The 17,226-nt window shown below is 40.3% G+C and overlaps 1 protein-coding gene across 5 annotated transcripts in view; it reads right to left on the reverse strand.

The window, feature by feature from the left end:
* Positions 1–17,226, reverse strand: part of kif6 (kinesin family member 6) — a 77,912-nt gene that overhangs the window by 13,697 nt on the left and 46,989 nt on the right. For 4 of the 5 annotated variants that reach the window (XM_030719077.1, XM_030719079.1, XM_030719080.1 and 1 more), the window contains 4 exons: positions 10,875–11,072; positions 870–972; positions 731–739; positions 527–582 (listed from right to left, as the gene is read on the reverse strand). In XM_030719077.1, the coding sequence (XP_030574937.1) occupies positions 527–582; positions 731–739; positions 870–972; positions 10,875–11,072 (366 nt within the window). The remainder of the gene's footprint in view (positions 1–526; positions 583–730; positions 740–869; positions 973–10,874; positions 11,073–17,226) is intronic. The other variant, XM_030719078.1, reaches the window with a different exon arrangement.

A 17,226-nucleotide genomic window follows, 5' to 3' on the forward strand; every position in this document is an offset into this window, starting at 1 on the left:
GAGACAGTCCCTGTCCCCTACTAGTCTATTTCTTCTTAAAGACTCAGTAGGCTGCTGCTGTCCTTTACAGCTGCACTAGTTTCTCCTTTTCCTGCACCTCCTCACACACAGACAGAGACGGGTGAAGTTAAATAATATTAATCGTCCTGATGACATTATTTTACCGTAAGAACAACAGAAGCTTCCCAACAAGTGTTACGCTGAACAAATGTCCTTTCAGCTGCTTCCTTAGATAATGTGTCTCTGAATGAAAATAAAGAGTGTAAAATCAAAAACCTTTTTCAAACATACAGAGAAAAGCTGTTGGTGTGGCAGCAAATACCTCCGAACTGCTTAACCTTTGCTCTTAGATGCTTTCATCCTGCTGCTGATGTGTGACAAAGTAAATACAGAACAGCATCGCACTGAACTGAAGGGGTCAGCTTGTTATTAATAATTCCTCAGCTTCCATTATGATGATAGGAGAACCCACACCTGAACACGTTTAAAGCTGTTGACTGCTTTCCAAAAAGTTGAGAAAACTTACTGATTCTGTTTCTGGCTTCATTCTGTTGCTCCCAGAGTTTTCTGGCCTCTGCTGATCTGTTCAAAAGAATCAAAGAATTAAAGGGAAGGTTTGCCCCCAAATCACATTTACATATGCTTCCCCTGACCTGCAGTGCTGTTTATCCATCTGGATTATTGAGATGTCTGATATCTCTTGAGAGTAATGGAACTAAACTGCACTTACCTTATGGTGCTGACAGAAAATCAATTGAAAGAGAAGGAAGAGATATCCTCATACGCTGAACTTGTTTTGTGGTACTGCATATACTGTGAAAAGAAAAAGCCTTAATTTGGGAGTATCAGGATAATTACTGGTCACTGACCTCTGTTTGAGTAGACTCTTGTTGTCTTCAATGGTTAGGTGGTCTTCATGGTCTCTTATGAAGATCTCAAAGGCCTCTTGTTTTCCTGTAGACAGCTGGGGACCTGAAAGAGAGGAAAAAAAATCAGCACTGAGATGCTCAGTATGCTTTTTTTTTTTTTTTTTATTAATCATAAACACTGTTTATGTCAGCAGCTCTCATCAGCTAACTCTGGGAGCTCATGCCAGGTCCCGCTGTGCAAATGTAAAGAACTCTACATGTTCCCACATTCACAGGTACTCAACTTCAGTCTGGCAGCCAGATGTGCTCTGCAGAGCTCCACTGATATGGCTGATTATTCTGCCATTTGATGATTAACGAGAAGATAAACACAAATATAAACAGCAGTTCTGAACATGTCAGCGTTACACAGAGAACACCCCCCCCACCCGCTACTTCACTTCAGCAACGCACCACACGTCAGGAAACATGATTTTGGACCTGCTCACTGTTCATGTTTTTATTAAAGCTGTACACCATTTCTGTGTCCAAATGCTCCTCCACCTGGTGTCTAGCAACAGCGCTATGATTAGGATAATATAAACAATTTAACAAAAGGAAGATGTAGGATGAATAAAATTTCATGTTGAGGTTCCTGATGGTTTGGATTACTTGCTATGAGAAAGTCCAGATGCTAAGCTGTATGGCCACACCGAAATCTTAGTCAACCCGATAGCGATTCGAATATTGAATAGTGGACAACATGAGTTTATAACCTCTTAACATCCACCAGGTTGTACGTTGTATGCTCGGGCTCGATGGTCTGCTCCATCCTTTCGTATTCTCCTTCTATATTCATATTTGGTCCTACTCCATCTTACTTACTGACCTAAATCTTTAAAAAAAGAAAATGCAGAGGAAGTTATTGTCTTTGGATCCAAGATTTATTCATTTTGTCTGTCCCAAAATATTGTATTGAAGTTGGAAAGATTTGCAGCTGCCTCCATTTGAAATCAGCTTCAAAATGAGGGTAACTTAATGAGCCGGTCTCACTAAATTAATTAAAGTTTAATTATTGCTACCTATTTCTGGCATTTTGAGGAAATAACTTTTATTTTACATTGTCTTAGCTTTAATGTTTAGATTTTCTTTATGTTTTTGTCTCTGTCTTGTTTACATTTCTATACTTATTTTGATGTGTGCATGCATCCACTGCTGATTGTACTAGTGCCTATCTTGGCCAGGACATTCTTGCAAAAGAGATTTTTAACCTCAACAGTCATATTTTTCCAGTAAAATTAAAAAACAAAAGAAAAAAAAAGGTTGCTTGTGACCCATTCAGGGGCATTTATGACCACCTTTACCAAATAGTATGAGTGCTGCATTTATCATGATGACTGGAATTTGCTTTGCTTTTTAGTTTTATGAGGACAGCAGAAAAACAAGTTGTTTTCTTCTCTGTTACCAACTGTTTCCCTTGTTCCTCGGAAAATCCAAAATGCCACCATGATTTCCAATACCCCCCCCCCCCCCCCCCCCCCCTTAAAATCTGCGGACTTTTATCCATTCTAACCAAAGGCATACGTACACAGGACAGTAACTCATGTGAGATTAATCGTGGGACAGTTAGGAATGCTGTTTCTTTATTTTTGGAAAGTCCTGATTAAAACCAGCTCAGACGTGTGCTGCAAGAGCCAAACTCAACAAATCAGCACGAGGGTTTCTCTAGGGGAAATGCACACCGGTCGACTCCTGTAAAAAAGCAGCATTCCAGGAATATCTAAGGGTGATATAACATTATATTATGTTGTGCTCGCAGAATTTGTGGGGTAATGAGATCACACGGTCCTCAGGCCAACTTTCCTCATTTTTCTTTTCCGTGCTCCAAGTGCAGACAAACCACAGAGGTTTGAAAGTGTCGTGACTGTTGTTGCTGCTTCAACAAATTTTAGAGGTGAAACACCAGCAAAGAGAAGACATTAAGAGCTTTTAAAAGGATTTTTGTGTGTATTTTATGTTCCTGCTGCACTATCCCACTCACTGAGGTGTCTCCATTTTGCCCAGATCACAGAAACGTGTGGATAGCCTGCTAGGATCATCAGTGTCTCATTACAAGCTAGCCGGATTTACGTTAAGATCTAACTCTCGCTCTAAGTCTCATTTCTGGTTAATTGAAGTCTTCAGCAGCCTGAATTACAATGTGAACACCTTGTCTTTCCATCAGCACTCTATTAAAAGGACAGGAAGGAGACACTGTACATCTGTACCTACATAAGACACTAAATACTCCTATTAGTCCTGTTTTCACTGTACAGCAAACACAGCAGAAATCCAGTTCTATGATGTAATGTGTGCAGAGTGCTTCTGCAGAGACAGTGAGGTTCAGAAAACCCTCCCTAATGTCCAGGTTTTATTCTGTGTTGGCTAAGCTAGCAGGCCAAGTACAGAAGGAAAGAACAGAGCTGACAGTACAGCATTCAATCAGCACAGTTTCCATGGAAATTTCATCATCATTATATTTACAGTTCATCTTCAGGGGACAGTGATTCTCCTACAGCAGCAGAACCCAAAGATTAGACCTGAATTAAAATGTACATAAACACTCAGTGACCCTCTGAGCACAAGGACAGGATATGTGCTCTGCATTTGTTTTGAATTAGGACAGAATAAAGAACAATGATCTAATGTGCATATAGTTTGAGTCTCCAAGTGGGTCATGGAAACCAGGCGCTGCAGATGAGAAACATATGATATCTGCTCTATTGTTAAAGAACTGCATCAACTGTCTATCCCTCTGGTATTCTACACATTCTGTGTATTTTGTAGAAATAAGAAGATATTTTTTCCATATCCTTTTTTCTCAAAGCATTGGTTTTAGAATGTGGTTCCAAAAATTCAGCAGTTAGGTAGGAATTTTGTACTGTACCATATTAATTAAAAGTAACAACAGTATAAGTAATGAGTTTTTGAAAACCGCTTAAGTGCTCTGGAGAACACAAAAAAATACTTCACTCTGATTGGTTTGATGGTGAGTCAGTGATGGTCTGGGGAGGCATTTCCATGGAGAGACAAACAGACCTCTACAGACTAGACAACGGCACCCTGACTGCCATTAGGTATCGGGATGAAATCCTTGGACCAACTGTCAGACTACACTGGTGCAGTGGGTCCTGGGTTCCTCCTTTTTCATAAAAATGCCCAGCCTCATGTGACAAGAGTGTGCAGGCAGTTCCTGGAGGATGAAGGAATTGATACCCCTGACTGGCCCCCCCACACTCGCTTGACCTAAATCCAACAGAAACACCTCTGGGACAATATGTTTCATGTCCATCCAACACTACCAGGTTGTACCTCAGACTGTCCAGGAGCTCAGTGATGCCCTGGTCCAGATCTGAGAAAATATCCCCCAGGACACCATCTGTCATCTCATTAGGAGCCTCGACATTGTCAGCATGCATACAAGCACGTGGGGGCCATACAAACTCCTGAGTACCATATTGAGTTGCTGCAATGAAGTGGACTAAGCTGCAGCATCATTTTTTCACTTTGATTTTCAGGGTGCTTTTGAATTCTGTAGGTTGATAATTTTCATTTCCACCAAACGATCCCTTCGTTGCTAACTCAATACCCAGTCCATTTCAGTATAGATATCCAGCATGATTTTTCTTTCCCCACTGAGACCTGATGCATTTTCAAAGTGTTCCTTTAACTTTTTTTGAGCAGTGTATATGTATGTCCTATTTAAAACCATAGACAAAAATGCAAAACAAAAATTTTCTGATCTGAAAATCATACATTTATTAGAATTAAACTTGTGGAATAAATAATAATAATAATAATAAATAAATTGATTAAATCTAATAAAAAAATAAACGCATGGATAATCACGCTGAAGAAAGGAGGTAAAGAAAAAAATTCTCAGAATAAACAAAGCCAAAACAAATAAATAAATTAAGCAAAGCTGAAATTCTAAACTGTGGTTTGACTGAGTGAAACTGGAGCGACCGTAGATGTTGCAGGTAAACGGGGAATTCCTGGTGCACAAAAGCCAGCCTCTACTTTAGTGTGTTTTTTTGTTTTGAATCGGCCTATTTAGTGACCGTGTCTCTTTAAAGGTTCTGATAATATGAGTCATAGCTATCACCAGGATTTCCTTAATGTATCTGCCTGCAGAGTGCAATGGATTTTTAATATTTATTCTAGATTATCTAGAGATTATTAGATTTTTTTCATAAATTTGTGCACCCCCCCCCCAAAAAAAACAAAAACAAAAACAAAAAAAAATTACGTCATACTATCAGAGTTTTTTGCAGAAAGCAGCCTCTGCTTCTGCAAAAAACCAAAGTTGCAGAGTCTCCCTGGACAACATCAAGTTGGAAGAGTCAGTTATTTCTCATGAAGTGTGAGAAAAGTGGTTGAGCATTCCTGAGTGGACGTGTAACTGCAGCAGGATCTGGGGATTTCTGAGGGGGGGGGGGGCAACTTTCTCCACAAAAGCGTGGACAGCACCAATACTGCTGGCAAATTTAGTCATTGTATAGTCTGGTTTAAGAGTGATATCATCTGCTAACACCAGCTGGGACTCCAAAGCAATGATGGAATCAGTCTTACATTTTTTGGTCAGTATGCCCTCCAGCATTTTTAAACCAGAGCTCTCACCCTCCAGCCTGAAAAAGGGCATTGATGTGAGAATGCTGCAGCTCCCTCATTTCTGGTATAAACCAGAAGGACTTCTCACTGCTGAAACAATTTCGTCAAGCACTTATGTTCGATGACAATAAAGGCTTCTGATTCTGATTCTGAATGATACTGAGGACCGCCACAACAGCGAGAAAGCCGTCCAGCAGGGCCAGGGCTCAGTAGCTGCAACTATTTGTTCAAAACAGGATAAAGGATCCATGTCTGAACTGATTGCAACAGCACAGTCCTCTCTGACAGTTAAAACAAACACAAAAAATGCTGAAATAAGTTGCCAACATACTTGCGTAGCTGTTCATATAGCTGGGTTGACTGCCTAAGTCAGGGGTGGGCAATTCCAGGCCTCGAGGGCCTGTGTCCTGCAGGTTTTAGATGTGTCCTTGATCCAACACACCTGAATCACATGGCTGAATTACCTCCTCAGTATGCAGTCAAGTTCTGCAGAGTCCTGCTAATGACTTCTATATTTGACTTAGGTGTGTTGGATCAGGGACACATCTAAAACCTGCAGGACACCGGCCCTCAAGACCTGGAGTTGCCCACCCCTGGCCTAAGTGAAAATAAGAGGAAGAAGCATCCATGGAGGTCATCCAAAAAAGACAGGAGTCTGAGCTGGAGGTGGCAGAGTTGAAGATGCAGTGAAGTTTTTCATTGGGAGTGACCAAAATAGACACGATTAAAAATGAGTGCATCAGAGGGACAGCTCAGGTTGAGTGCTTTGGAAACAAGGCAAGGCTGAGACGGTGTGGACATGTGCAAAGGAGGGATAATGAACATACTGGACAACGGAAGTTGAATATGGAACTACCAGGCAGAAGGAAAAGAGGAAGACCCCAGAGACGGTTCATGGATTTAGTCAAGGAGGACATGCAGAGGGTTGGTGTGACAGAGAAGGATGATAGGGTTACGGTGAGATGAAGGAAGATGAGCTACTGTGGTGACCCCTAAAGGGGACAGCTAAAAGAAGAAGAATCCATCCTGCCCATATAAGAGACAGAAAAAAATAAGAGACTTTCGGGGCCCAATGAAAACAAATCTTCTCCTGTGACAACCCAGATGATAATGTTAGCTCCATATTACATGACGATGATCTAATACATATGGCACATCATTTATCAATGCTTTTATAAACCACTATTCACGGTCTTTGTTCCTTCTACAATCCTTTCTGGACAGACTTGAAGTGTGTGTTTGTTTTCTAACGGGCTCTTCTGATGTTATTACGGCACCGGGCGCCATGACACAAAAATGTCAGAGAGGATGAGGGAGTTGTGGTTAGCAGAGGCTGGAGCGCAGCCTCAGTTTGATGAGTTTCTGGCTCATATCCCTGTGCCCGACGGCAATGACCAAGCTCATTATAAGGGCTCAGGTTCATCATCACGCTCCAGGCTCCACTTAACCAAAATTAAGCAGGAGAAGACAAATAATTGTTGCCTTTGGCTGGAAAGCTCATCCAAAAGCTTATTTGGCTTAACCTTGGCATCCCTGTTACATTTAAACTAAGTTTATGTCTAAAGAAGTTATAAGTTAGAAAGAGAAGCTGCCGCTGAAGTCCCCCCTTCTTAAGCTGCCACCTTTGGGTCATCATCACAGTGCATCTTTAAAGATTTAGATTACAAATCTCATCAACTGCAATCAGGCTGTCAGTTAAGTAAAACAAGCTGGTGCTTTATTATGTGTATATTTGCCAAAAAGAAAGAAATTAAATATCCTCTAGCATGTTTACGTATATGTATTTATGTATACATTTTTGGATTAGAATTGAAGAATATAAACAAATGAGATACTTGGCATTCATAGACGGGATCAAGGCATCTCAAGCAAGGTTTTAAGAATCGAAATATTGTCCTTTTGGCTTTCCGAATATGGGGGCAGGTTAAAGCTGACAGTGAGGTGGCACTGTGCTGGATCTCTTCCAGTGAGTCTTTAAGTTTATTCAAGTTTCTGGGAAATGGGCAAAGTTGCAGAGAGGCCAATCTAGCAAGTGGTTGAAGTTGTGAGTGTGTTGTGTTGGTGAAGTAAAAAAAAAAAGTCCGTCAATGCGCTCTGTGCTGGCATCTGATGGCAGGCATCACAGTTTAGGTTGGAAAAGCAATAGCACAATAAGGATGCTTCTTCGTCTCGCTGCTCAACTGAGGCGCTGCCTTCAGGCTTGGAAACTGTCGTCATCAACTGAAAACTGCTCGTTTGTAGCAAGACCCAGCTCCCATCACTGGTGATCATCCTTGGGTGTTGTTTGTTGATTTATGTACAGTACCATGGTTAACTTTGAGTAGAGCAGAGTGCACAATACAAATGGTCTAAACAGGACTTCCTGGAGGCTGTCTAGACATGTCAGAGAAGATGATCTTGAATGGCAGATTAGGCAAATTTAAATAAGGTAATCATGTAGCTCATCTGGCCTAGGGCTTCTCAGGATCGCTGACTTCTGGAATTGCTTGCTTAGCCTGCTTCACATTTAGCAGTTAATTTTCTAATAGGATAGACACGCTGCATTTCTAAATGCATCTAAATTAAATGGATGCTTTCTCAGAAGTCGTCAGTCTAGGTTTATATCCTGGTCACATCTGCATAGCGTCTCCTGTATTTGCATTGCAGAAATCTTGGCTCCCGGTCTCCGGTTCACATTCCAGTCAGTATTACAGGTTTTAAACTCATCAACTTTTCATCAGCAACAAATTACAGGTTTAAAATACTGTACTGTCTAATGCTGCTTTGCTGACATGACTGTATTGGTCCACTTGAGTGACTTTCAATACTTGCTGTCCTTTTAATACATATAATTCTACTCATAACATTGTGTAGAAATAAAGAAATGTGTTCTGGGATGTCAGATCCTTACCGTGCAGTAAAATCCACAAATCAGGAATTTGTTATGGCCCACAAACACACACAAAACACGCAGTGAAAACCTACAAGACCACAAAAAGAAAACTGCCTTCATTCCAACAGAGAGAGATCACCTGTCTGTAGGCTTAGCACCTAATTCATCAAAGCTTAAAAAGACTGAGTGTGACACTTAATGGAGTCAACATCTGTGAAATTTTGATTTAATTCATACAGTGCTTTATTAGTCCATGTGGGACGGGACCTGTTCTGAATATTTAGTAACAGTGAACAGCTATAGTACCAGGTCAAAAAATTTTCTGAGGAATATTAATCAGCCAGTTTTCATTTCCAGAGAATTCAATTATTATGTTTTGTCACATATATGCAAATGTCACACCAAGTAATAGCAAGACTGAGACCGGTTTCATTCTTAACTTGTGGACGTTTGTAAACTCTTTAGAAACACACTGAAATGCACTTGGGAAGCATCATCTTTCAACATGCAGGATTAAATGTGCATTAGGTAACTTTTTTTTGATGTATTAAATGCTTTTTATGCCAATGTCTGAATGAACTGGAATGCAATTTTGAAAAACAAAAGCTTCCCTGACTCTCTCACTGCCTCTAACAGCCGGTGCATTGACTTCTATGTGAAGGACATAGGACAAAATTTCTAGAAAAAAATGCAGACATGTTTCTGCTTCCGAGTGTCAATGCCTCTCTTTCACTCACTGCATCAGCACTAGACTTCTAGAGTGAATTAACAGAGTCCACTAAACACTAAATCAACTAATGACTGGCTCTGAGCACACCACAGACTCTCTGAAAGGATAAACTACTAGATGTGGCTTCAGCTAACTGACATTGTTAGTGAGCTTGAAAGCTAAAGTAATCCAGCTAGCTGCTATGTTGGGTCATGCTGACCTGCTAACAAGGATTCATTTGTTTTTTTTCTAATGACACCTTTTGTCCAGTTCCCCTGAGTTTGACTGTCAGGGGCTACCGCAGCATTGTGGCTGGACCTAAAAGGCCAGGGCATGCCCACTTCCAGGGCAGGCCCAACCTGACTGTCCATAGGAAGTATTTTCTTAGGTTTCATTAAAATAACAGAAGTAAATAAACAAGAGTTTTTAATGTTTCTCCTTGAAAGAACAGGCGGTTTCTACTGAGATAAGGTAATGAATTTACAGCACAGTGCACAACTGTCTCTCTGCTGATATAAGTCAATGTAGCCCACTCAACTTTCTCTCATCTATGACAGTAATCGTTCAATTCAATTTTATTTATACAGTGCCAAATCACAACAGTCCCCTCAAGGCACTTTATATTGTAAAATAAAGACCCTACAATAATTACAGAGAAAACCCAACAATCAAACGACCCCTATGAGCAGCACTTGGTGACAGTGGGAAGGAAAAACTCCCTTTTAACAGGAAGAAACCTCCAGCAGAACCAGGCTCAGGGAGCAGTAGTCATCTGCTGTGACCAGCATTCTGCTGTGACCATCCATCCATCCTCTTCTGCTTATCCTGTTCAGGGTTGCGGGGGGGCAACACAGGGTGAGAGGCAGGGTACACCCTGTATAGGTCGCCAGCCTGTGGCAGGGCCAGACAACCATTCGCACTGACATTCACACCTATGGGCAATTTAGAGTGACCAATTAACCTAACTAGTCTTTGGACTATGGGAGGAAAGCGGAGTACCCGGAGGAATTGAACCCAGGCCTTCTAGATGTCATTCTAGCTGTGAGGCAACAGTGCTAACCACCGCGCCCCCCAAATCAAATAAGATGTTATTTACTTAATTAAACTTTGGATCTCTGTGTTTTAAGTGAATAGATAGCTTATACTTCACAATCCACAGCAAAAGTAACAATGACAGACCAGTTATTTTTTTTCTTCATTTGTACATAAATGTGTACCAGATTTAAATACTACAGTTTCTATTTATTACAAACATTAACTACTGGAATTACAAGGCCTAAATCACTCTGGTGCTGCTCCTGCTTAGAGGAAACTACAGCCAACATCAGCTGGGCATTACATTAATCAAGGCATAAAAGTGACCAAAGACTACTAATTTTTTTGGCTAATGTTAGCTAAAGCTAGCATGCTGGCAAACATGAACAAATTGTATACTATATCACATAATGAAAATACTGTCTTGAATAGATACAGCCTTTGTCCAAACTCCCAGGGTTAAGCTGGTAACTTGGTTAACCAAAACCAGGAAATGAGGAATCAGCATGTGTAGATACAACCAGTACCACTAGTTTTTTACAGGTTGGTTCAATCAACTCTTTATGAGTTGGTTGAACCAAACTTTATGGCCTCAAATGCCTATAAATTGCAAGGTTCAGCAAAAATAAAAACATTATCTGGAAGATGCTTGACCTGACTCATGCTTTGAGTCCACATCCCAATAGATCAACAATCTTTAAAACACTATTAAGATGCAAAATGTTTAGACAAGGGGGGAAAAAACTTGAGGTTAAGGTACCTCTTTTCATATACTGTATAGCTCGTCCTCCATGGTCTGTTGAGACGGTTTCCATACTTCCTTCTTGCGACAGCACCACTGTGGACACACTCGATGTACTCTGAGAGGACTGGCTCGGTCCATTGGTGGTGTTAGCAAACTGAGCAGCAGCATCCTGGGCTCTTTTTTTCTCCTTCTTCAACATCTTAACTAGGATGCCTGTTGTAAGGAGTTAAAGAATACACTTGTCTTTCTTTTGAAGACAAGATACTGCAAGGAAACTTTTCCCTCAATCCAATCAGACAGATCACATGTCAAAGGACTTATGCCAAGAGTCTATGAGGACAGTAAAGTAGCTCTTCTGAGTTAATTTTTGACTAAACTGAGGGGAGCATCTGTAGAGATTTCATAAATGGCATCTATCCTTAAAGGTATGGGAAGTTGTGATGGTCTGGGACAAATCAGTGGAGAGGAGCCAATGAGGCTGCAGGGATGACGTTGCCAAGATTCCTCACAATCTTTTGCCACTGATGTGGCTGTCTACTTAAGAGTACATGTGTCAGAAAGAGTGAAAGAGAATAACTAAGTGACTGGCTGCTTAGATCTTGTCCCAGGGCTGGTTCAATGCAGCTACTTTTAGGTCCAAAAGGCACAACTTTTTACATTTTGCTTCTGTACATCACCACAGTGTATTTTAAATCACACAATTAATTATTTAGGAACTTCAGCCATTTTTTATACATGTACCCCTTTTTAGAGGCTCAAAACTAACAGGACATGTTAGCATCCTGTTAGTCCAGTTAGCCAGGGCCCTGTTCACTCAGTATTCCATGACAAAACCAACACAAATCTATCTGAGAGACAGTGGAAACTTTAGGAGTGGCCAAATCAACAATCTAATTTAAAAAGAGCAAATGCACAAGCCAGCTCAGCAGTCTCAAAAAGCCTGGAAGACCAAAGACGACAACTAATGTGGATGATCACAGAATTATTTCCTTGTTGAAGAAATAAAAAATCCTTCATAATATCTAGCCAAGTCAAGAACACTTTCGAGAAAATAGGCATATCATTGCCAAAGTCTACAATCGAGACATGAATGAGAAAACTCAAGAACAGAAAGGCCAAATTAGATTTTGCAAGAAAAATCTTTGGGCAGATGAAATCAAGATGAACTTATAATGGGAGGAGAAAAGGTATGGAGAAAGAGAGAAACAGCTCATGATCTGAAGCATACCACATCATCAGTCAAACATGGTGGAGGCAATGTTACAGCACGGGCATGTATGACTACAGGTAGAACCGGGCCACTGGTGTTTATTGATGATCTGACAAAATCAATAAATCCAGACAAAAGCAGCAGGATGGATTCTGAAGTGTACAATCTGAACAGAGACTATAGCCATTTTCTGCTCAGATTCAGCCAAATACTGCAGAACAAATTGGACGGCGGGTCACAGTGCAGATGGAGAACAAGGCAAAGCAAGCTGCAAAAGCAACCCAAGAGTTTTTCAAAGCAAAGAAATGGGATATTCTTCAATGGCCAAGTCAGTCATCTGATTTTAACCCAATAGAACGTGCTTTTCATTTCTGAATACAGAAAGACCTGCAAACAAGCAGAAACTGAAGGTGGCTGCAGTAAAGGACTGGAAAAGCATCTCAAAGGACAAAACACAGCATTTGGTGATGTCCACGGGTTCTAGACTTTGTAGTTGTTGACGACAAAGGATTTTCATCCAAGTATTAAAAACAATCCTTATATTTAAATTGATCTTAGGTGGATTTTTTTTAACAGTAGTAATAATGTCATTGCAACCTGTAACCATGTTTCAATTGAGTTATCCAATGTGTAGCCCTTCACTTGCTTTTATCACAGTCAGTATGACCCTGAAAAAAAAGTTGTCTACCCATGATTTTGAGTTACACTACGCACTTCCCTAACAATGAGACTTGCAGACATCTTCCTATAGTCAAACTATAACTGTGGTGGTCATTGGACAATTTGGGGCATAACTTAACTTTTATTCCCTTCAGCCAAGACAAAAGGGGATGTCCGTGGAAACAATAACATGAACGAACAGAGTCTCTAATTACAATTTCCATTGAAATAAAACATAGTGTTCTCAAAACTGCCAAAATCTAAACCCAACACACTTCCAAATGACCTACTGAAGCCAACATTTACAGAAAAAGAGCCTGTTTCTGTGGGTCCTGTGTCATTGTTTCAAAGAAGTCATTACTTCAGACCACTGTTCATCAGGTTTTTCCATTATTGGCATCTGATATCTTCATTTATGCACAAAACTCCCACAGAACTCTAGTAGAGATAAAAAATTCTATAGGAGTAAGAACGTGAGATCTGTGGGCTGCTTCACATGCCATGTGGTCAGAATGCTGCGGTCAGACTCAGCTCATGATGTTCTTCTCCTAAACTTTCTAGTCATTCTCCGTTATACTTTCCAACAAGGCAGACATTACAGGAAATATAGAAAATGCCTTTAAAATTGCCACACATGGTAAATGTTTGATGTAATTCTCAATGGTGCCACAAACTGCTCCAGTTTCAATGTAGCACACAGTGTATGCAATAAAACATGTAAGGAACAATTTGTTGTCCTACTCTTGACATTCAAGAATTACAGTACTCAAGGAAAGTGAAGTCATTCAAGCAAGTTGAACTAGCCCCCTTTGGCCAGTTTTGCCCCGAAACAGGTCAAATGCTTCTGTTTCCCACCAAAATTAAGTGTTAGTTTCATTAAACCACAGTCATGATTGTTCTCTGAAGTATCTGGAGCCATGATATTTTCCCCACAGCAACCAAGTCCTCTCCAAACAAGCATTTTATGGCTATAGCCCAAAGATATTTTTCAATTTGTCACCTGAGTAAAGCTTATCTTGGAGTATCTTGGATGAACAGAAGAATTTTTTTTACCACCAGCATCAGGCCAAAGTGAGATTAAAGCATCAGAAGCTAACCCAAGTTCGCTGGACGATCAGAAGCTGATGTTATTACTGAATCAGTTTCACTAATCTTCAATGCAACAAATTTGATGCTACACACATTTAAGTTGCAGGTTTTGGAGCAGCCTCTTCACTGAATGTGCCATGAGTGACGATCTATGGCACTGCTCCAACATATTACATACTCCAAAGAGCTTCAAGCACAGGCCTGTCAAGTTTCCATGTCGAGCCAAAAATATACAAATATTTAAAAATAAATAACTAAAAAGAAGAACAGATTTGTGGACTAAATGCAGGAATTTGCATGAAATGGACTCTGATGTTCTCAGAAATGGCCAGTAGTTTAGTGTTTGTAATCCTGAGTCGACTGTAAATTAAGACTCAGCGAAACAAACTCACAAGGACTTTTTCCCCTGTACTAATGCAGTGTTGTTAGGCCATATTTTTGCTCTTTAATTTCCTGGAAGACCAAAAACTTTTATTTTCGACATTGATGCACTTGCTTTTTGGATTCATCGTGTAGCAATGAGGTGTTAACTTCCATTTTAGTGAAAAACTGACATTACTGCGGCTAGTCATCACAGTAGAAAAGATGTATGAGTTAAATATGTATCATATTGATATTGAATTTCCTTATAGATGTGTTGATTGTGCAACTGTAAAGTACAGTTAATCCAATTTATTACTTAATTGAATTAATTATTAAATGTAAAGAGTGAGAGAAATATAGTCACTAACAGGGATGATATTATTGTACAATATTAAAATGAGATATATACACTGCTGTGTGCACTTTTTTTCCTCCGAGATTCTTTTTGAGTAGAATGAGACCTTCAGTCTATATCCAGCACCTGCCACTGTATTTCAGTCACAAACGAGACCGTTAATGACATAGCTCATCCAACTCATAATCCTTTACAATTTACAGATTATTGCCTGTAAAATGACAAATGTGAGCTTGACCTTGAGCACAATTTGGGTGGCGACCCCTTAGGTGATCATTATGTGCAAGCTTGATTAAATTCAGACCAATAGGAGGAGAATGATGGATGCTTTGATGTGGCATAAGCTCAAAAACCTAAAAACAATATAGCTCTACTTCAGTGATGGGTTTCCTGTGTCTTGTGGAGAATCCCTCCCTTTCCACTGCCACCATGATGAAAGTGCAAAAAATCACGGGCCTTTCTGGTTTTGAGCTGGATGCTGCAGTTTGGCAGGTCAAGGACAGGAAATTTCTTATTACCAAAGAAAAGGTGACAGCTAATTTGCTCAAGTCAGCAAGTCGTTAGTTTCAGGATCACCATCCTCGAAGTATTTTGGACAGCGGATGACCCACCACCGACAATCGGAGCTGCTGCAGAGAAGGAGAAATTGGTGCAATGTCTACTGCACTTGTGTGACAGGAAAGTGTGATAGGATAGGAGTTGTTACTGAATCGAGTTTAACTATCAGAAACTTTGTATCAAGAAACATGATACAAATAACCATCAGACAGCAGAGGAATGCCTTTTTGCACTAATGATGTGAGTCCATTTGAAAACTATGACTAGGGTGTCAAACCTGAAAACATGAGCTGCTCTGAAAATGACAGTCACAAACAAAAACACTATTCAAGAACTACAGAAAATTTTTAGTAGTGGCAGAAATCAGGTCAAGATTTTCTCTACAAAGATCATTACCATGAAGTCTGGGGTTTATTGTTTAATATCTCATAATTTGAGGTTTCTCTGAAATTTGTTGAGCATTTTTATGTGCCTTTTTTAAGGGTACCACGTGAGCTGTCCTCAGAAAATCTTTTTTGTCCTCCGCTTGCTTTTGTCCCTCACCCTAATTGCTGTGCTTTCTGCCATGTTTGTTGCTTCTCCTTGCTGCTCTATCATCATGGATGTCTCATCACTCTTGCAGAGTTGACTAAGTAATACCAGGTACACTAGCTCTCATGCAGTAGGACATGCATAAAAACACACACACAGGTAGTTGGTAGGGATGCCCCCCTTTTGTTTTACAGGAAACTATAATGAACCCTGTGAGGACTCCCCATCGCTGTAGAGCTGAGGGGGTTGGACATGGATATACAGTAGACATGAACACCATAGTGATTACCTAGCAGATACAGGTTTGAAACTAGATAGTTATTAGAGAGCCGCCTGGAAACAATGTCACCCCTACAGACACAGTTACACAGTGCAGACAGACCACCCTGACTGAAGGATTGACAGTTTAGACTACTGCTACACAAACTTCCCAATGAAAGGCAGCAACAGGGGAGTCTGTGCATTAGTGCCTGAAATATGTGCCTTTAAACACGTACAGTGGCAATTTTGGCAATTACATCTGCATCATGTGAAAACCAGTGTGTGACAGTTTTTTTTGTGCGTATGTGTGTGGGGGGGTGGGGGGTGGGGTCAAAGAAGCGAGGAATTCACATTATAGAAACCAGGTCCAAGAAATACTACGGTGAAATATCTGCATGATAATATTCGATTTGTTTTGGAGAGCTGTGGTTTTTCTGGCTAAATAATCAAGCAGACGTCTCAATTTTCCAGCTAATGTGCAGTGATCTAATGACAACCCACAGCAAGAGGGGCTGAGGGGGGAATAATCCCATAAAGCCATTAGAAATATCACATTCACACACCAATACCATTATTATGATTAATTGTAATTATGATTAACAGCAGTCATTAGATTGTGTGTTTATGTGGCGCGCAGGTGATGAATGTTAGCGTACTTAATTTCATAGAAGCGCAGTAATCCAATCGTGCAATAACACAGACACATTTCCTTTAAAGGCCTTTCCGCTAATGAAGACTTTACTATCATCAGTGAGCGTGATTAAATGCTGAGGTGGAATGCAGAGACTAATTTAAAGTGAAACCCACAATTTATTTTCCCCTAATTATCACCCAATTTAAAAAAAAAAAAAAAAGCCATTTCCTCAAGCACTGTAGCTCTTATTTCAGCTGAGCATGACCAGTGGAGGTGATATCATTCATACTGTTAATGCCGTATATTAGAGGTGCTGTACAGGATTTGGGTCCCTGTGGTTTGAAATTGCTCCAAACACACACCCAGTACTACAGTATGTCCATGACAAACACTGTAGAGTTGGACCAATGCTGGTTAAAGTGATGAGCCAATCAAGGTGATTTGTGCCTCATTTCCACACTGATGTGTTAAATAAATATCATTATACATATAACTGACACTTGCAACCTAGATGTGTCTGGGCATGTGTGGGTGTGTGCACACAAATTACCCCCCCCCCCCCCCCCCCACTGTGTGTGGAGTGGGCACAGTGAAGAATGGAGGGGAAGCTGCTTTAAACATCTAAAAACAGACTGGATGAGTTAGTAGAGCTGCAGGACTAAGGTAAAAAAGTAAAAAGCCAGCAAATGTTATGACTTAATACTGT

Source organism: Archocentrus centrarchus, chromosome 22 (assembly GCF_007364275.1).
Source record: "Archocentrus centrarchus isolate MPI-CPG fArcCen1 chromosome 22, fArcCen1, whole genome shotgun sequence".
NCBI classification, from domain to species: Eukaryota; Metazoa; Chordata; class Actinopteri; order Cichliformes; family Cichlidae; genus Archocentrus; species Archocentrus centrarchus.